Source organism: Chaetodon auriga, chromosome 7, assembly GCF_051107435.1.
Source record: "Chaetodon auriga isolate fChaAug3 chromosome 7, fChaAug3.hap1, whole genome shotgun sequence".
Lineage (NCBI taxonomy): Eukaryota > Metazoa > Chordata > Actinopteri > Chaetodontiformes > Chaetodontidae > Chaetodon > Chaetodon auriga.
The window spans coordinates 18,600,748-18,621,712 of NC_135080.1; the positions used below are offsets into that span (position 1 = coordinate 18,600,748).

A 20,965-nucleotide genomic window follows, 5' to 3' on the forward strand; every position below is an offset into this window, starting at 1 on the left:
TGGGTAGACCTACTCTCACACACCCGTGGTTTCCTGCGCAAAAATGGAATATGAATGTCAAAATAAGAAAAAGGAGATTTGTGGGGTTTTGTTAGATTCCAGTGATTTCCAACTCTCATTCATTCAGCTCCTTTTTGTTGTGTCTGTTACAGTTCTACGCTGCCTTCTCTGCAGCCTTCTCTTTGTCAGCCGTGTTCAAATCTACATTACATACTTAACTCAGCTGAAAGGGGGGATTTTTCAGCCCATTCCTTTTTTGAGCTTCTGTCTGATAAATCTAATCAGTCTCAGTCTTCATTCCTGGATTATTTGCCAATGGTATGAGGATGCTGGGTGGAATACAAACGCACAAAACATTTATTTGGATTTATTTTTAAATTGAGGTCGGTTGATACAGACTTTATATTGGCAGATATGTTTAGAAAAATTCCCAGTTTGTAAACATTAAATCAAGAATGAAGATAGGTAGGCCAAGCATGCTTAGCATATTTTTATTATGCATGAGAAAAGAAATGCGTTGCTTTCGGAGGACCGGTATCTTTTTACAAGAACCTACGTAAGACCAAACTGACCTTTTCCTTAAGTCATGGTCTGGTCAGGCTTTATAAAAGAAGTCAGCATGACAGACATGCTAAGAAGACTTGAAGACTGACAGAATGCACATGATGACAGGTAAAGCATCGCACTTCAAGACAGAAAGGCATTTTGTAATTGTATTGATAAAAATTGAAGTTTATGATGAGAGTTTCTGTGAGTGTTTACCTGTGAACATTTGTTACGTCTGTGTGTGTGTGTGTGTGTGTGTGTGTGTGTGTGTGTGTGTGTGTTTTCTTCAGTCATGCAGCGGGGTGTGTGGCCTGTATTGCTCTGGCCCTATCTTCTTACTGTAAGCGTCCCACTGGACTGCAGGGAAGAGCAGGGCAGCTTCTCCCGCTGCCCCTCCATCTCCCAAGAGAAGCTTCTAGACCGAGTCATCCAGCATGCTGAGCTCATATACCGTGTCTCAGAAGAATCATGCTCTTTGTTTGTGAGTAACACTTAAAATTGCCCCAAAATGAATTTCTGCCTTTGTGCACTGTGTAAGGAGTCGTTGTATCCACAGGCTCTTACAGAAAGGCTTAGATTGAGCATGTGTATAGCCTCGGGAGAAACTGAATCACACTTCACACTGAGGAACACATGACAATAGAAATGATTTCCATTGTGCTGAGAAAAGGAGGATTCAACAGAAAGGAAATCTAAGAAAATCCATTACCTACAGTGGGGATATTCTTGTCCCCTAAAGTTGGGCATGAGTTAGATATTTTTATGAAATGTGAAATCAGCATTTTGAAAAGCAAGTAGTGTCGAAACGCAGCCTTAGGCAAAGGCTACAGTGACAGCGATGCAGAATTTTGCATTTGAAAAGCTGTACAATATCACTTTTTATATAGAACTAAAAGAAACCTTACATAATACAAGTGAGTCAGCCAGAGAGCAATGAAATTCCTTTGTTTTCTTCAGTCAGTGTTAAACAGCACTAAAAAAGACGTGTCTAAACAGTAGCGAGCGCTACATTTATGAGGCTATATTATTTTTATCATCAAATCCAGCATGCAATCTAGCAATACTTGGAATGAGTTCCTGCAATGACTGCCCCATTTCCTCAAAATTATCTCCACATACACCTAATTTGCAACAGCAAATCTGTTTTGAAGAAAACATAATCACGATTTCTATTAACAGAATGAGAAAATCTTGTACCCGGGACGTTGTAATAATGTTGAAACTGACCGAATGTTTACTGACAACATGTTTCATTTGTTTTCCACCAAAACAGGAAATCTTTCTCCCTTACCTTAACTTAAGTGCCTTTGTTTCCTAAACCTAACCACAGTCTACACGATGAATTCTGGTGTCATAGTCCTGCACTTCGTATGGCCACCATTCATCCCAACCAACTCTCCTTGACTCAAGCACCATATAAGATAAGATAAGATAAGATAAGATAAGATAAGATAAGATATAGCTTTACTGATCCCATGCTGGGGGAAATTAAGATGTTACAGACAGCAATAATAGCACGAATACAAAAGAAGACAGAGAAAAAGAACTAAATAAAATTTAAAAAAAAAACATAAAATGTAGTGTTTCATTCACTCCAGGCAGCGATTTTGTTGTTACCACAATGTAGTTAATAATACAGATTAGTTGTACATGAGTGTAATTCCCAGGAGACAGGGTTGAGAGTGAGGGCAAAATGACTTTTTGTTGGCCTTTCTCACAGTAGGCTGGACCAAAAGCACTGACACTTTCTCTGAGATACTTCGTGTTATTTGCTTTTGATTCTGACATGTTCATCGCCTCACTGCCAGGCTTCAAAGTAATCTTCTATCTCTCTTCTGAGCCAAGGATGTTTTATTGAAGAAGCAGGCCTACAGTGGAGTAATACAAATGTGATAATGATATACTGCAGCAGCAAGAGGACAGGTTTTGCAGCCTGTTGAATCCCCTTCACTCTGCGGCTCAAGATCCAAAATGGTCTTTGAAATATGATGAGCTTGTTACTGAGGAGACGCTGCATGGGGTCTACAGATGAGAACATGCTGGAGAACAAAATGTGTCTCTTGTGGCAAAGATCGGCAGTTTTTGTTACTGTTTTTCTGATCTGCCTCTCGTGTGTCTGCCACTGCGTGTTCTTGTAAGTTTTTCGAATAAGTCAGATTTTTTTTTAGAAGCCAACTTTTAAGGTCAGAAGTGTAACCATTTTAACACGTTGTCTAAGATAGTTCCCAAAACAAACACAGATCTGAATCTGTTCATGAATATTGATAGTAAACTGAAAAAAAAAAAAAAAAAAAAAGGAGACAGCTTTTCTTAATTCTATACACGAAACCGGGGTGGGGATCCTTCTAGGGCCATGCCTCTGCAATGATGGAAACTTTTCTTTGGTGAGGCGTCTGATGTCAGATGGTAGTGATGATGATGATGATGATGATGATAATGATGATGATGATGATGATGATGATGATGATGATGATGCTATTCACAGCTAGTTTTCCAGGTTTGGACCAGTTATTCTGAAATTTAGTCTTTCCAACAGTCAATTTTGATAACGCTACTCACACTTGTAAATTGTTGCTTTGCAGCTCAATGATTTCATGTTGTAAGTTTCAGCCACATCAGCTGGTTCCACATTAAAGGGTGTAGCATGTTAGTTCCTTTTTGTTTACTTTTCATGTCCTCAAACCTCTCACCTGAAGGAGTTTTCACACTCAGCAGCATATTCAGATGTCATAGCAGCTTTTGTTCTTGTAGAGCAGGAACATGCACAGCGTTTCCTCGTTCCAGTTGTACTTGTTACAGCTTTAATTTCACTTCAAATGATTTCACATTCAAAAGGAGAGAGCTGAGAAGCTGTCTGGAGCTTGAGGTTCAGCTCTGAGAGCTACTTGGTAATGTCCACCATGAACTCATAAAGACACTTGCTATCACTGAGTTTCCATGTCAGGTTTTCCTTCATCTCTATTAATTATTCCAAACAGACACTTTAGAAAAATTTTCCGTTGTCCAGTGCTTGCATCTCTACAGGAGCAACAAGGCACTCCTCCACAAATTCTCCTTCTGAATGGGGTTTCAGCTTCTTAGCTGTTAGCTCGCTCACACAAAGTTGCATGATGGGCACCCAAACTCAACCGAAGAGTGTCAGCTTTATCAGAGCACATTTGTCCAGCTCATGTTTGTAGCTGTTAATGACTCTTGAGATTTGCCTTTTTCATCACTGTGTGCTCATCCCATAAAATAACTGGCTTACCAATCAACACTCCACATCTACCTTTTATTTCCTTGACAGTCACCATGATGCAATGACATGACGTCAACCTCTATCTTTATGTAGCATTTAGGGTCCACTAGGAAGCTGTTTTCTTTTATAGCTGAAAAAAGTAATTGTGTCTAGACAATTTTTTTAGATTTTTTATTTATTTATTTATTTATTGTCGCACGGGCCAAATAAGTACTGGAGGCCGGAGGTTCCCTGCTGCCCATCCTAAACCTTAATGTAGAGGCTTTAGGATAAATGGGTCATCACAAGTCATCAATATTGTAACACTAATATGTGTGTGGATGTATGCATACATGCATATATTCCATAGGTATGTATGTGTATGTGTGTACTACGTTTTTCTTTTCTTTTCTTTTTCCCCCATTCTTGTATTATTGTAGGAGGAGATGTTTGTCCCATTCCCATTGCAGCTCCAGAGGAGCCAAGCGGGCTATGCATGCATCACCAAAGCCTTACCCATCCCCAGCTCCAGAAGTGAAATCCAGCAGATATCTGTAAGTACATGGCCGCTGAACAACACAGCATGTTTTGTTTTCCGTGTCAGGGCTTTGATGTTAATCTGTTAAGAATGTCAATATGTATGCGTGTGTGTGTGTGTGTGTGTCTGTGTGTGTGTCAGTGTATGTGTGTATGTACAGAGGCAGTTTCCTTGTGTGAGTGTCTGTATGCAAGCAAATGAAATACAAGTATAGGTTGTTTATGCGAGCGCATGGATTTGTATTTGTGTGTCTGTTTGCATCTGAGGTGAGTTAATATTTCTTGTGCATGTGCATTTGTGCTTGTATGTGTGTGTGTGTGTGTGCGCGTGAGTGTGTGCTGGCATCGAGCTGGCATTAATGCATGACTGTTTGCATGCACAGGTCTGCACACAAATCACTTTGAAGCTGCTAAGAGCCCAAGCTTTCTCTTTGTAATCTAATAACAGTCCCTAAGTGTGCGAGTAAACCTCTCCTCCATTGCCCCTGTCAGCTGCTGAATGATGGGTTGTTTGCAATAATTACAATGTAGGGTCCTCAAATCTCATACATATACTTGCCTGTATAATATTTCAACAAATGTGTATGTGTCTACTAAGGGTTTGACAACTGTCCCAACAGGGCCTTTTAGGTCAAAGGTCAGCTTGATCAGGAGGGGGCAAACTTGATTGGGCCACTTAGCGAAAGGTCAATGAAGGGTGATTTGGATGATGTTAACTGTAATCCGGTTAATGGAAATTTCTGCAATAATCCTCCTTCAACAAACAAGAGGCCAAGTATGTATAGCAAAAGCAATTTCTTTGAGGACTCGTTTTTAGCAGTCTTGGAACTGCTGGTTGAAGTCACGTCACTATAATAGTAAATGTGATCTTTGAAACTACATACTGCAAAGCTCTTTTTTATGTTAATAATTTATCCGCTGCCCTTTCTGTTGAAATGTTGCCAGCTCTGCGGTTTAATGGCCATTTGTATGGTGGTCATTTGCACTTGCTTTAGAGTCTGCTCTGCTTAGGGGAATTTAAGCAGGATCAACTGCCTCACCCATGACATTTCAACCTATTTAGTATTTTAGTTTAGTGTTTTGTAACTGACGAGCCCTCGATCAGAAGCCATGCCGTTACGAAGTTCAGTCTTTCTTGATAGCTCCTGTTCTGGGGGGCAAATCGCTGCAATTCATCACATATACAAACCACTGAAGACATGGATAGAGCAAAGTCAGTTCCACTGTAGCTGTGTAATGTTTTGTAGTGTAATTTCTATACTGTCTTTTTGCTTTAGCACACCTTTGGGGTCAGTTATGTTTTTTGTTTTCATTCACTTCTGTCTACTTGTCACTTGTGTGCCCTGCAGGACAAATGGTTGCTACACTCTGTGCTGATGCTGGTCCAGTCGTGGATCGAGCCTTTGTTGTACCTGCAGACCACATTGGACCACTACAATGATGCTCCTGACATGCTGCTCAACAAGACCAAGTGGGTGTCTGAGAAACTGATCAGTCTGGAGCAAGGGGTGGTGGTCCTCATCAAGAAGGTGGGTCAAATTCCATTTCAGGTTATGTAACTAAGACAAGAGTTGCATGTATAATACATACATGCCGCTGCTCGTAAGAGATCAAATTTTCAAATTCCAGTGTAAGTATTTTTATCATCCAAACTATGATTGAGTTCTTACGCACCTTTCTTTTTTCAATATTTGCACCATCTTTCCAAATGTTGCTGCACAGATGTTGGATGAGAGGGTGATGACCACAGCATACAGTGAACAAGGCCTAATCCAGTATGATGTGCTGCCAGAGATGCTGGAATCTGTTATGAGAGACTATACCTTACTCAGCTGCTTCAAGAAAGACGCCCATAAGATGGAGATTTTGCTGAAGCTTCTCAAGTGTCGACAAAATGACACATACAACTGTGCATAAAACATGAAGTGCTATTAAATAATACAGAGTTTAGCTTTAAATGAATTCCTGAGGTTGGTAGCCTTTGGTAGCATTTCAGCCTTGCTTGCAATGCAGTACATTCTTTATTGATTGTTTTGGAACACCTTCACACAGAACTAAGTAGGTGTTATGCTGTGCCCTCTCTTCAACATACTGCATTTTATATTTCCCTGCTCAGTTGTTATTTTAACCTGGCAAAGGCAACAGAGGGCAAACTCCCAAAAGATTATTTGCGTGTCGAGCTGTCAAAAAAATCTGCATATCCTGCCATTGATTTCCATTTCCTTTGTTCTTAACTGGAGTTTGTATTCCTCGCTGGCTCTTGCAGTGTTTTGATTATTCCCTCGGCCCCCAGAGTATTCAGCAAGACTCCCGTTTTAAATGGAGTTGGTTTCACTTCTGCATTATTGAAATGAAACACTTTCACCGGAGATGGGAGTCAAACAGAGAGCAATCACTGCTTAAAAAAAGAGACACATCTTGATTGGTGAAAGAGAGTGTGAGAGACACGGAGAGAGAACAAATAACAGCTAAGATGAAATATGTGGAGTTTTTGGTTAGACGCAGGCTTAGATTTGTGGAGTGCTCATGAAAGAATCATGAATATTTCCATGCCTTAACATGCACAATTTAAACCTGAATGTCATAAAAAAAATATTTTTTATTCACTTTAAATGGTCAGGGGATACACAGTTTAAATTTTAATTGTTAGATGTTATGAATATGTAATGCAGAATGCAAACTATACTTTCTTGTACTCTCATGTGAAAATGGAAAAAGCCCAGTGTACTGTGAAAACCTTTTCTAGTCTTGTCTGTTGATTTAATGTGCTAATAAAGCAAGTTATACAAAGAAAAAATACTTTGGTTTTGATGTGATGTATTTGTGAGTGAGTGAGTAAAACCCATATATTTATCCCAAAGATTTCTCCAAAGTAAATATTACATTAAGTGTAGCTCCATGCTCTCAGATTTGTCCTTTTCACCCCAAACACAAGAGGGCAGTAGTGCTCTTTCATGAAGGTTACCTTAATCACAATATTGCCTAGGAGTGGTGCATGCCAAAATGCCATGCAGTTTATGACAATGCATGTTGTGTTTCCAGATGCTAAGCTACAATGCACTGGATCAGTGAGATTGGGTGAATGTTTTCTCTTTATGTGAGGAGAGGTCAACCAGAAACTTTTACTTAAATCATGTTAATTTCTCATATTTAGGCTTTTTTTGTTTGTTTGTTTTTAGATATATGCACCATAATTGTAAACGTTTCTTATGGAAAACAGCATACTGTCACAGATTTCTTGACCTGTAATCCCAGCAGCCAAAATAAAGCACCTGCAGTAGTTATCCCACTTACAGTTAATAGGCTTGAAATTGGCAGGCTGCATTGCTTTTTCCTGTTTACATCTGCCCCCGCTCCTTGACACAGGGAAACAATAAAGGAAACAGTCGCCACAAGCATTTTTCTTTCTTTTTCTTTTTTTTTTTTCCACTGATCTCAGGTTTCTTCTCAACTTTTAGTCCACTCTCTTGAGTGTCCTGCTCCATCCTCTGCTCTACCATCCTCTGGAACCATATCAGAATATGTAAATCAGACTTGCGGTTGCCACGGTGTGTCGGGTGTCAGCGTAGAAAGGTGGTGTCGTGTGGTGTGGGTGGATATTGAGGCAGGATGTGGTACGGGGGCCTAGTGTCAGCAATGTCAGGTTGAGCTTCCTGGGGCCTAATCACTTCAGTGTGGGGGCTCAGCGGAGATTGGGCTCTCCTCTGTTCTGCTCTGCAGGGCTGCAGCTTCACGGCCTCAACCTTGTAGCGCAACCCTCACCTTACCTCGTTTGGTTCCTGACAACACGCAAGTAATCATAGGCGAGGTAAAGCCCTGTGCCCCCACCCACTTCTCAAGCTTTGAGGCCATAAATATTAAAGATTGGCTATAAGTAGTAAGAGGACGGGGAGGGGATCAGAGGAGGGAGAGAAAGATGTTAGGGAGTGCAAGGGGAAAGAAGGACACGGGGATGAAGGGAGGGGTGTGGGGCCCGGGTGATTTCACAGTCTAACTATTATAACCTGAGGAAAGGAAATCTAGACTGCTGGGATGCATAAGTGGAGCACAGGAGGCAGACAGACAAGGAGAGGGAGAGGAAAAGAGCAGGAAAGGTAAAGAAAATGGATTGAGCGAAGGAGGCAAAGAGAAGTAAAGAGAGCAGTTGTCTCCCCCTCCCCACCAGTGGTGATGTGAAATGCGTCAATCAAACAGAGAGGAAAAACACTGCTGGAATGAGAGAGGGAAAGAGACGACCAAAATGACTGGGAAAGAGTCTGAGCACAGCTCTGAGCAGTGTGGCATGCAGGGAAGTAGGTTGGATCTTGAGAGAAAATGGATGGCTGGAAGGCAGGTACACAGCTAGAGGAGTTGGTGAAGTGGTGTTGGCTTGATATGAAACCGAGACTCAAAGTACGAAGTCCTTGAGCCTCCACTGGCTCGGCTGGCTCCCACACTGTTGTTTTGCTTTCATTTATGGCTCAAAACGACAACTTGGAAAGACCTAAGACAGTCTCACAGCCCGTGTATGATCTCCCACACTGAAAACCGTATAGCAACGGCTTACTGCATTTCCTTCCTCCTCGTTTTCTCCGCTTTAATGACATATTTAGGCTGTAACAAGAACTTGTAACTTTAAGGGTTGTACTTTTGCTCATGGAGAGGGAGAAAAGGGGGAATGAGCTGTGAGCTGAGAAAGGGAGGAAAGTCTTTCCTTTCCACCTAACTTCTGACAACCAAGGCTGCTGCTTTTGTGATACAGCCGTTTCTATCGCAGCACTGCAAACCAGAGGGAATTTGTTTGGGCCATCAAAGAATGACATGAGGTCTCATAAAGAGCCAATCCTGAGCACAGCGCACCCGGGGGTTACATCATGCACAGCTTTCAGTCTGTGCATATGTATTAATGTCTAAGTCCAGCATGTCTGTTGAATCAGTGTCACATTTAAACCTCTGGATGTCCAACCTTGCCTCACCTTCAGCCTCTCCCTCGGCTCCCCAGGTGAGGCACTGCTTCAAGGCCGTGTGGAGACATGAGTGAGGGTCAAGAGGTCACGGGGATGAAGGCCATCCTGATTGTTCCAATATGTTAAAAGATGTCATGTTGCAACAACAGCAAGCTCGAGTTTCACTCAGGTCAGACAATAGTGGGTAAAAGAGAGAGCCAGGATGGCAGATGAAAACATCCCTCAAACATTCCCATAGAAGAGACTTTCACCAGAATTTAAATGAACTGATAATTGTTCATGAATATGTCCTTCAATAATAACATTTCATTAACAACAACATTACAGCTTTTAGAGAAGAGCTAAGAGATCAGCCAACAGAATTTTCCTCTTTGGTGCAGCATCTTTGTTTACTCACTGTTAAATCAATGCATCATCTTAAAGCTTCCTGTATGGTGGTTTTCATGGTTGTTGCCATTACATAACCTACATGTGGCGCAGACACAAGCTGAAGACACAAGTGAAACAAGACTGCAGGGGAAACTGGCTGATGTGAACTCAGCGGGGAAGCAGCCATCAATCGTCCTAAACTGAAGCCCATCTCTGTGGCAGAGAATCATGGATCTGCTGTTCGACAGAGAATTCCAAAGCTGTGAAGAGATGGAGAAAAACCGGGGGAAAACATTGAGTTGTAAATAAACGCTCCAGACAAGGAGCTAAAAATATGCACTTTTAGCTCTGTTCCCTGTCTCATAGATTCTTCCTTAATGTTCCTAAAATGCAAAGTTTAACTTGCATCCTGCGGCTACACTCGTGGCACTTTTCTAAATCATAGCAATGGGAATTATGTTGTTGTTGTCTGTGTGTGTGTATGCGTGTGTGTGTGTGTTTTACTAATTTCCTTTACTAATAGCATTATTAGCTTTCATTTTACTTATTCATTAATTATATTAAAAAACTACTTCCAGTGCATAGTGTTCTATATTTAATCTACCAACAACTGAGACTCTTCCCCACTCAGTATCATTGACAAAAACAAGAGGAACAAGGTGAAATAAAAACTACTTTTTCATCGAGAGGGAACAAAATTACACCAATCCAACAATCACATAATCCAAATCCCCTTCTTATAATTCAATGGCCGCACATTTCTCTTCGCGGAATGAAAACACCACCAAAATGTAATGTGAAGATTGGCTTAGCTCTTTGTTAAAGTCTGAGTTAGCGCGATGTGTCGTACTTGCTGTAGCTAGTCTTGATCTGTTGAGACGTTCCAAATATTGTCTTTTCAGATTTATGTAAATGAATCATGGACTAAGACAAGACTGAAATGTGAATTTAGTCCATTTAAAACTGACTAACAAGAAGGATGAAGTTCACTTAAATAGGGCTAAAACTGATATGGATTTGATTTTAGGAGTAAATCCAAAAATAGCTGACAAAAGCAAAGCTTTTAGTTATCATGAATTGAAAGTGTTATTCGCATGATTTGAGTCACAATAAATGTGATGAGCTTAAAAAATACATTACATTTATACTTGTAGAAAGTCACACAAAGTGCTTAAAAGGGGCCTTTTATCACATATTCCATTGACTTGACAGTGAAGAGAAATATCTCTGGTGCACACTATGCAACGGATAAGAATATTACAACAGCACTCCCACTACTGCACCACTCAGCCCTTTGTTAATGTTCCTCAATCAGAAATGACATATGCTTTTGCGAGCTTTGAGTGGTATTCAGCTTTACATGGTGAAAGAAAGTTATTCATCATTGTACACACTCTTTTGTCATTTTATGAATGGAAGCAGGACTTTGTAAGTCTGTTCGGGTTTCTTCACAAAAAAAAAAAGAAATAAATAAAATAAGTGAAAAGCTGATTGTAGTTGAAGTTTGTAGTTTCTTTTATAAAGCATCGGGATTCTGCCACTCAGTTCCACTCATCAGCTTACTGTGGATATAATGAGAGACAAAGCAAAACATCTTAGATGACTGTATCTAAACCGGCGGCTGTGGAACAAACGCCCTCACTTTAGGAAAGAAAAACGAAGAAGGCGGACACATGCCAAAAGAAGCTGAGCTTAAATCAATGCAATTTCCTCCCTTCACGTCTCTGGCCAGAAGGACCTTTTGGAGTTTTGCACCACTTTCTCTATTTTGTAAAAAATTCTTTCTGCTTTGAGATATACTGTAAATCACGTCGCACATGGGGCTAGTAAGAGAGAAGGAGGGCTGTGGAAGGGCATATATTTGTCTTTCTGCCAGTACGCGTCTGCTTATGTTTTTCTTAGATCAAGACACAGGCCTAAAAATCTCATGCAGTTCCTCCACTTCAGGAAGCACTTTCATAACTTCAAATATAATAATTTCCTTTTTGGAAAGACGCCGAGGATCATCCATGTGTATTTGGCTTTCATTTATCTGCTCTCTTCCCCTGAAAGAAAAGGATTGGAGAAAAAAATGGGGAGCTCACAGATAGTAAATGGTTGGACCTCTGGCCTCTGATCCTAAATGGGTTTTGATAGGTGTGGTGAATTCAGTTTCGGCTCAGGGATTATGATTTACCGCCTCTCTGGTTTGGCTCCAGGAAAGCAGCGCTCGCATCCTCTGCCTATTTTCCTATTTTGTTTTGCCTTCCCTTGATGGCAGCAACACTGGATGTACATGGTAAGCAGGAGGGATCCTACCTTCCTCTCACATATGGTGCTACAAAGTGTATTGATGAGAATATGAGAGGTTTACTTTAATAGACACGAACCTCTTACTGAGGAACATTCATGTGCTGTGATACTTACCGTCAGTTATTCATTAAGAATACCTTTTCCAGTCTGTAACACAATTAAGACTCATAAAAAGTGTGAAAGTTGAAATAAGGCTTGCAAGTGGAAAAGGTTAGTGGAGGTTTTGGTGGAAAAGGCTGTTTTATTTTCATTCAACATAGCAAAGCTGTGGCTGGATAATGACTTCACAGTGTGAGTTGTCCTTTTTTAATGCTTGACATTCAAACGTGGAGACTACCTTCAGCTAAATCTGTTTTCTTGCCAAATTTAGAGAAGGCACCATTGCCTATTCGCAATGTTTTCTGCTCACACTGCAACTGACACCGGGCCCTGCCAGAAGACCAGGCTACCAGTATGTTATAATAATGATGTACTTACAAAGTTTGCACTGTTGTTGCCAAAACCATGACATTTACTCTATCGTTTGAAAGCAGTGCTAATATAGCAGCTCACAGGGTCATTTTGCTTAATTCTACCAGAGCGAAATGTGTGAAAGAAGTAACCACACGAGAGACTGTACTTATAATGATGCATAATAGTCAGTCCATGGGTGTTGAAACCATTATAACCATCCTCCCAGCATTACTTTACTAATGATCTGATTTCCTTCGTTGAAAGGTTTCAGTTTGGCAAATTTTGACGTACAGCCAACACTTATTGGGATCTAAATGCAACACGCCGTATGCATAACTGTGTCTTGATCCAACCACCATGGATGACGCTTAAATTTACAATGTTTACTTGCTGTGGTCCCCCATACTCTACCCCCAAATTTGTGGCTTCCTCCCCTGCTCTCTACAGCTGACCAACTGTTTATGTAGTTCTGAACCACTTAGGACAGCCCATGAGGGTGGTTTGATTTTCTTGTGGTATTTGGTGAAGGCCCGATGCTATTTGACAATAAAGGAAGAGGAGTGATATAATTTGTCCCAAGGCAGCAGATTTGGGAATACAGACATTACGTCATGGCAGCCGAGAGTGGCTGTGAAGCAAAAGAGTCATTAGAGAAGGAGAGAGGAGAGAGCTGTGGCCCACGTCTATTTCTGATAACATTTTAGTGTCTACAATTTATTTGGTTTTGTTCAGGAACTCCACAGTCGTAGCTGGGTGGCTATTGGAGGCTCATCCATAGGCATGATGCAGCAGAAACATAGGGAACAATTGATGGGATGGGAGTTCACCTATGTCCATGAAGCCATTCATTTTGCCCCTTAATTCAAGCATGTAAATAAACATGAGAAGTGGAGTCAGGTGTCCCTTCAGACAAGGACACCTCTTTTACTGACAGGAGCATAAAGAGGGGAGAAGGGCACAAGGTTGATTGAAAAAGTTGCCAGATTCTTGTGGCAGCTGAAGGGTACTTAACACCACCTGCAGTCGTACGTTGTGACACACGTGCCATATATTGCTGTCATGGACTGAGCTACCTTTATGTGCCAGCTACAGTGGCAGCTCATGGTGTTTGTGTCATGTGACATATAAATAATGAAAGGAGACAACACCGCTGAGGGAAAGTGTGCCAGATGTTTATTGCAGTGTGAAAACTCACTAGATTCACGTGGCTTAACAAGCAGATATCCTATGATTGTATCAGGTGAAAAAAAAACCCATTCTGGATCCTTAAATGAACACTAAAAGTACATTGAGACTGTATTCAAGACAGTCCTGGCTACACCGTACATCTGATTGGGTTGTAAACCTATTGGATATATGTGGGTTGTCTGGGTGGACAAAGAGGCAGAGAGAATGGGGCGAGGCTGCAGTAAGGTGGAGGGTTATGATTGTGAAAGTGTTTGTGTGCACATGTGTACATGGTGTGAAAGAGGTACACCGCAGTGTGTTTATGTCCATGTGCCTGATTAACGTCTAACTGTAAATCACACTGGGAGCGGAAGGGGTGATGGCAGCTTGTGTAGCCACACTACACATCTGAGCTCAGCAGCTGCTTTACACAGTAACGGACAGACGCACAGGCACTAGTTCTGAATTATTTGAATGACATAGTTCACTTTAAAGGACACAAAGATGCTTCAATCCACTGGAATTCAGTGTGGCCACATGACATATTGATTTAAAGGCACCCAGTGGAGAGAACACAAAGTTATGTTTTCAGTCAGCATTGTCACCAAATGCATTGTGCATATCCTTGAGGTCTAACGCAGTTCCTGCCTCATAAAACATTTGCAAAGTGAATTTCTAAAGTATTCTAAATCCTGAATTGTTGTAATTCATGGTCACCGGCGTGAAGTTTTCTTCTTTGCTGTCTTTGTTGGTGCATTGCGGCATATCTTGGCATGTTACTGCCACCTGTAGGTCAGTGGAAGAGTGTGAAATAGGACAGGACAGTGAGGGACAGGAATTCACAGGAAGTCTTTTTTTTGTCTTCTTACTTTTTTTTTTTTTCTTTTTTCTCCTCTGTCTGGTACAAAATCAGAGCTGATGATAGCCTAAATGTATTCTGAAAGCTGTGGTAAATCATTAATAAGTAAAACTGGAGGATTAGGGCATGCAACAAAAAGGTCAACTACACTGCTTCATCACAAAATAATGGAATGCATTTAAAAAAGTTGGAAAGTAATACATGTATTTAAGAGTAGAAATCAGAAAGGAAAATTATCGCTCTGAGTTGTGTCTCAAGCCGTGCTGTCGTGGTGTCTACTTCTGGCAGGGCAAGGCTTTGATAGTCCCACACTCATTTTTCTCTTCGACATTTTTTTTTTTCCTTTTCATCCCAATTGCTTCCCCTCCCCGTCCTATTGTTCCAGCGACGTGGCATGAACACAGCTTCCTGGATTCCCACTCAGCGAGGCGAAGGACAGCACTCTAACTCCCTGCCAAGACACCTTATCTGCGCCTGGCAGCCTGCAGACAGGATGGAGGGGTGAGGTGAGGTGGGGTCGGGGTGTAGGGAGGGCTGGAGAGGGTAAAGGCTACAGGAAGGGAAAATACAAAAAGAGGGCTTGGAGGAGGAGGATGTATAGATGAAGAAATGTTGAAGCACTTTAGCACAGGAGGTGTTTTCTTTTATTGTCCTTTTCAGTATATTTAGAAAAATGTGGCGCACTCGATCAGACTGGAGAGTAAAGTCCAGACTTATTTTCATCCCTGGTGTTTACACAGTCCACTAGATCAAGTAGCATACAATTACAAAAGTTAAAAAGCAAAGAGATGACCTCTAGAAATCACATTTTATGTTGATCTATCACAGTCCTTGGGAACATGAATAGAAGCTCAATATTCTGGAGCAACATGTATTGACAAAATGGCAAAGAGGATTGGATGGGAGTTTGGACTGAGGGTCGACAGCATGGCCTGAGGGGTAGGCAGCCAAAAGGCAGCGGTCTATTCTTTGACCGTTACAGCACTGTAAGTATTTGGCTGTCCAAATGTCCTCAGGGTTCTGCATTGTTTTCACTTTTTTGGACAGATGAATGAAAAGCCGTCCTCCGTCAGCAGTTGCGGACAGATCTAAGGGCATCATTCCTCCGTTTTCCTTTAGTTTTGTCCATTTCAAGGCCACACTGCTGCCAACTGGTGACTTTTAAAAGGCAAATGTCTAATTAAATGCACAAAAACAAGGTCTTGTTTGGCAGAAGGATGATTCACTGGTTCTCTCTGTTTGAAACTGATAAGGGTGATTTATTTGACTTTCTAGTTCTCTGCTGATGTCTCTCTGTTGTTTGTTTTGGTTTGTTTTGGCACTGAAGCATAACTTGACATTAAATTGATTTTTAGGTGTGAACAAGATTGAAAGTTCACCGTTTTGCTCCAGCTCAAACTTCACATTGATTAGTTGTTTTTGTGTGTTTGTGTGTGTACAGGAGGAGAGGTCTCTTCCAAAGAAAGGGCTATGGGGAGGATTTCTTTCCTGTGGTTTTGGGGACAAAAAGTCAAAATGACAAAAAGCTGGCACAACTTGAGTCAGAATCAGCTGTTGCCTGCAGCCTCCTGAGCCTCTGGGTTTAGGCTCAACGTTGAAGTATGGGAGCTGTCTATAGGTTGGAGGCTTAAATGTGCCATGTGTTTATGAATTTTTCAGTGTTCTCAGCAGACTAAAAGCAGGGCGCCAGCTTTCTGCTTCAAATGAAATGAGATTCAATTTCCATGTCTCAAAATGTTGATTTCACAAATTCTGCTTGTCAGACCAGCCTAAACTATCTGAAATTACCTGATATGCTTGACTAAATTATCAGTTTTGGTTTAGCTTTGTTCTCTTGAGCAGAGTGATTCCAGAGTTAAATTCTTTCCAGTGAAATCATTTCCTGCAATGCACTTTCTTGCTTATTGCTCAATATTGAAACATATATACATATATAATGAAACACTGCTATTCGGGGACACAAGGTCATCTAGCAGACTGCACTATATGGAAGATTATGATACTCATTTTGTCCCAGTGCATGTCAGGTTTGTAAAATTGAAAATGGTTAAAAGTAATAAATAGATAAAATCATTCAAAATGTCTCATTTAGAGTCGACAAACATAGAAAACATGAGCCTGACTGTGCATATCATTCTACCTGAAACATTTTACAAAAGATAACGGATGCTGAATTCAGTTGTGACTGCCTGCAATATGGATGTTGTCTCTTTCCCCCATATGCTGTACAGTATAAAGCTGTGATACCCTCTGACTGAGCCTACATATGAACAGGCAGAAGGGCCGTCAGTAACCCCTGCATTTCCCCCATCAGATGGGATATTCAGCCTGACACAAATCCCCTATGATCACCTGCCCACACTGACATGGACCACATCCTGGGGAAATGTTTTAATAACAAAAAAATGAAAATGAAACAATCTGAGCACGATATTTTGTTGTTTTCCTTGGAAAGAGATGAAAGACAGGCGAACAATGGGAGCTTGTCTATCAATGAATGTGGGACGCTTGGAAGCAATTAAAGCTGACATTTTGCCATCAGAATTGAACTTTTATTTTGAAAATCCACCTGGACATTAGGAGGGTGTGTCATACCATAATGTTCAAGAATTACATTTACAATCACTCATGTGACTACAATTAAGAAAACACAATGGATCAAAGTATCTGCACATATGTGTGAAAGAAGTAGAGGAATAAAACAGGTTTAATAATCACTAAACTGCAGATTGCCATGGCTAGCACTCAGCACTCAAATCCTGCAGGTTTCACACCATCTGGAGTGCTAGTGTGCTTTAACATCTTTCAATGTGCAGTGTGAATCCCAGGGAATGACAACTACCAACCGCAACTGGGCACCACATTTGCAGCGACATGCAGCTACCACTTACATGCACTAGATGTCAGTCAAGTTCCTTAAATGTTCTGTATAAAGAAGAAAGTAGACTGGAGGGATGAGGAGAAAAATGAAATGAATGCATATCATTGGGGACATTTGGGTAACAGTATTCCCTATTTCACTTTGGCTGTCTTTGATGTGATATGCAGATGGAGCGATGCATGCAGAGGTATGCTTCCAGCACATGGCTGTTCAATCACTTCAGCAGATGCTGCTTTCATCCCATCTCTCACACTTCTCTGTCATTCTCTGTCTCAGCCAGATCATAGTATTTGTGTTATGTTTCACAAGACAACATCAACCGCAATGCTCGACGAGTTGTGACGGGATGAGTATGAACGGAGTTTTGTAATCTGTAAGAAAGGAGCCGCGTGAGAGAAGGAAGGACTAAAGACACTGCAACAAACATGGTGTATTAAGGACCCTGCTTTACCTGCCATATCACCAGTGTGTGTGTGCATGGAGTGTGTGGCACTGGAGATTAGAAGAGGTTGCTAATGCTTCTGGGCCTTAAAAGTTGCTAATGCATAAATTAAAAACCCTACTGATGAAGTTCAAGCTAAAAAGGAAATTTGAACATAATGCTGCTCTTAAAATACATGGTTTAAAGTGTGTCTAATTTTCTGGATTAAGCAAGACCTTCAAATGTTCACTGACTGACATTACTTAAACTATTACAGCAAAATGAAAATGCACAATACGAACAAAATTGAAGTCTTCCTGCATCAGCCAGCCTGTTGCAACAGTGGTTGTCTTGAATTTTTCTTTTAAATAATGAATAAATTTTAAAAAATCCATCAAATTGTGACAAAATAATCCTTCCTTATCAGACAGGAAGTGTCAGATAATATTTGGTGTGATAGACGGAGTCACTGCTTCTTTCCTGATACATCCTTCCTTCCTTCCTTCCTTCCTTCCTTCCCGTCTTTCCTTCCTTCCTTCCTTCCTTCCTTCCTTCCTGCCTTTCACACTCTCTCTTACCCTCTCCCTCTCTCTCTCAGTGGGACCTCGTGCAACTCTGCCCAAACACTGCTCTCTTGTTTAGGGCTGGGCGAGCTCTCTGTCTGACCACTCCTTGGGCCTAATCGCCACAGAGCTCTTTTCTAAATTGCAATTACTGATAAACAGGGTTGGCTGATGGGGACAAGTGATTGTGCAGGCCATGGCGGGCAGTATCTGGCATCAGCCTAATTGTCACAAACAATCTGCCTCATTTCTTTCCCCTCGCTACCAGGGAGTGATTGTGCTGAGCACACTTGAGGGGCAAAGCATTTATGAGTCCGCTCATTTGGGACCACTTTGAAGTGTTCTCCAGTGTTTCTCAAGAAATTTTCCTCTCCACAACAGTCTGCGTTTTGGGATTGTCTCTAAACAGTTGTTTTAGTCTCTGGCGATAAACAGCCTCCATTTAGAGTTATTTTGATTCGTCATCACAGATAGAGGGGTAAATATTCAGTGAGTATGATACAGAAAATGTAATGTTTGATGTCTTTTTCTTTTTGGTTTTTTTTTTTTCCAGGATGCTGCAAAAAAAAAAATGCCTTTCAGTTTTTTGTTTTTTGTTTTTTTGTGGCGTGTGTCTGGTGTGGTGTGTCATGTTTGTACATTTTCTACATTGAAAACTTTCTATATCCAGACTTAAGCAACACATTGCCTCACATTACGACAGTTAATAAATGATTGCACATGTTGGAGCTGCCCAGTGAAACCGCAGCCTTCCAACATACATTACTTACCCTCCTGGATCAGGTAAGTTCCTTGCTCAAGGGTTCATTGCCATTAGTCAAGAATTTTTACTCTCAGTCTAAACCAGCAACCTTCCTGTCACAAGCCTGTTTTTCAGCCCTTTATACCTCCATGATCCCCTATTTAGAGTTATATGAGTCCCACAGTTTCACAAGGCCTCATTCTGCCCAGATGTGAATTTAAGCTAAACGTGCAACGTGGGACTGATATGTGGTTTTTTGAAAGTCGCTACGGCTGCACAGATTCTTCAGCTGGATGTAAAAGAAAGAAAGAAAAAAGAATCAGCATCAACATATCTTTCTACATGTATTGTATCTGTGTGTGTGAGAGACAGGTCGAGGTGATTAAAGGGAGGAAACTACGACCTTGTCCTCTCCTCATCTCTCCTGAGCTTCAACCTCAGCCAAGCCCAAACACTCCCTCAGCAGAAAGAAAGAGGAAATGACCCAACTCAAACAGGAAGTGCTGCAAGGTGACCAGTAGCAGGCTACAGTGAGGTAGGGATGGTATGCTCTTATGGATGTGTGTGTGTGTGTGTGTGTGTGTGTGTGTGTGTGTGTGTGTGTGTGTGTAAGAGAGAGAGAGAGAGGCTTTGGTTTGTGTTGGCCTACCTCTGGTCCTGCTACACCACTGTTTTAGCAGTTTGGGGCAGGAAACAGCTGTGGAGAGTGAGGCAGAGGTAAAAGTCTGCACACAGCCGTTTGAGGGTTACAGTGCGCTGCTTGCCAATATCAATCAAATTGCATGAAGCTGGGCTTTTACTGAGCTAGAAAACCACATCATGTTAGCACATTCACGCAGACACATGCTCCAGCACACTGTCAGTCATACGTGGCCACCCCGATGAAGGTGGATCTCGTGCTCAGAGATCCAGTCATGGGTCCTTGGGGTATTTTTGACTTTGCAAGTTTACAATATTTTATGAATTGATTTATGTGTGTTTTCAAGATGAAAGTGGACTGAACAAGCAACCGAAACATCAAACAGATGCGGAGTAAAAGTGCAATAAAGATGAATGAAGGCTTGAGTGGAATCACGACAGGGACACTGGAATATTTTGAGCTTCATGGCTTGCAGCGAGGACGTGTCACTTTTTCTTGGTAAATTAGTCACACCCCTCGCCCAACCGGCCACATCACCACAATCGACTGGGTGGCTTCTCTGTGGCTTTTTGCACTAGACAGTTAACATGTCTTCCACTAATGAAAACCATAATTCTGCAAACTGATGGATTGCAGTGGGTCTGTGCATGTGAGCATACAACTGTACAGGATGTAGGCAGGACTGGTTTTTGTAACAAAAATGGACACAGACGCTCGCCATTCACTCCTGAAGCACAGCCTGAAGCGAATTTCATCTGTATTCCCATGCTTTCCGAGTGATTCTACCTGTAGCTGGTCCCTGTCAAAGCGGTGGCATTTTGGGTAGGCAAGTCCCAGGAGCCCGTTGTCATCTGTCAGGTAAAGGTGAAATGTGACACGTGTATCAAGCCTGAGGGCAGCTAAAGCATTTGAAGATGGTGCAATAACAAAAATATTAAAAATGACTCAGCTGACATGGTCCAATATGAAATTGCATTTTGAATGATCAGATGATTTGAGAGGGATATTAAAGCTTTTGTTGTTTGTCTCTTCAAAGATTTTGATCTACTTTTGTATCTAATGCAATGTCCAAATGCTGTTACTTTGTCTGCCAGCTGCACTGTCTCCCCCCAGCCCCTGGTTGAAGTAGAGGTATCTGTACATGTTTGCATGTTCAACAATTTGACAAATGGCAGAAAAGGTGAAACTCCAAACCTTTCGAAATTATGTTCAACTCAAGGGCTGGGAGACTGGGAGGAATTAACAGGTAACAGGAGAAGCCCCCTTGGGATGAGCAAAGGGAGGTGGTGGGTAGACCAGTGAAAGATGCTGTCAGTCCCCGCATCTATGACC

General features: G+C 41.5%; 1 protein-coding gene across 1 annotated transcript; it reads left to right on the top strand.

Annotated features, from left to right (window-relative positions):
* Positions 1-639: 639 nt before the first annotated feature.
* Positions 640-7,087, top strand: smtla (somatolactin alpha). The gene is made up of 5 exons (XM_076735317.1): positions 640-672; positions 837-1,027; positions 4,204-4,317; positions 5,650-5,829; positions 6,023-7,087. Exons 1-5 carry the CDS (start codon positions 657-659, stop codon positions 6,215-6,217), a joined length of 696 nt encoding a protein of 231 aa, XP_076591432.1. The 5' UTR covers positions 640-656; the 3' UTR covers positions 6,218-7,087.
* Positions 7,088-20,965: the final 13,878 nt, after the last annotated feature.

Bases quoted from the DNA above. Each gene is read 5' to 3' on its own strand.
- smtla (XM_076735317.1), top strand. The intron at 4,318-5,649 runs GTAAGTACATGG...TGTGCCCTGCAG, and splicing joins GTGAAATCCAGCAGATATCT to GACAAATGGTTGCTACACTC. The intron at 5,830-6,022 runs GTGGGTCAAATT...GTTGCTGCACAG, and splicing joins TGGTGGTCCTCATCAAGAAG to ATGTTGGATGAGAGGGTGAT.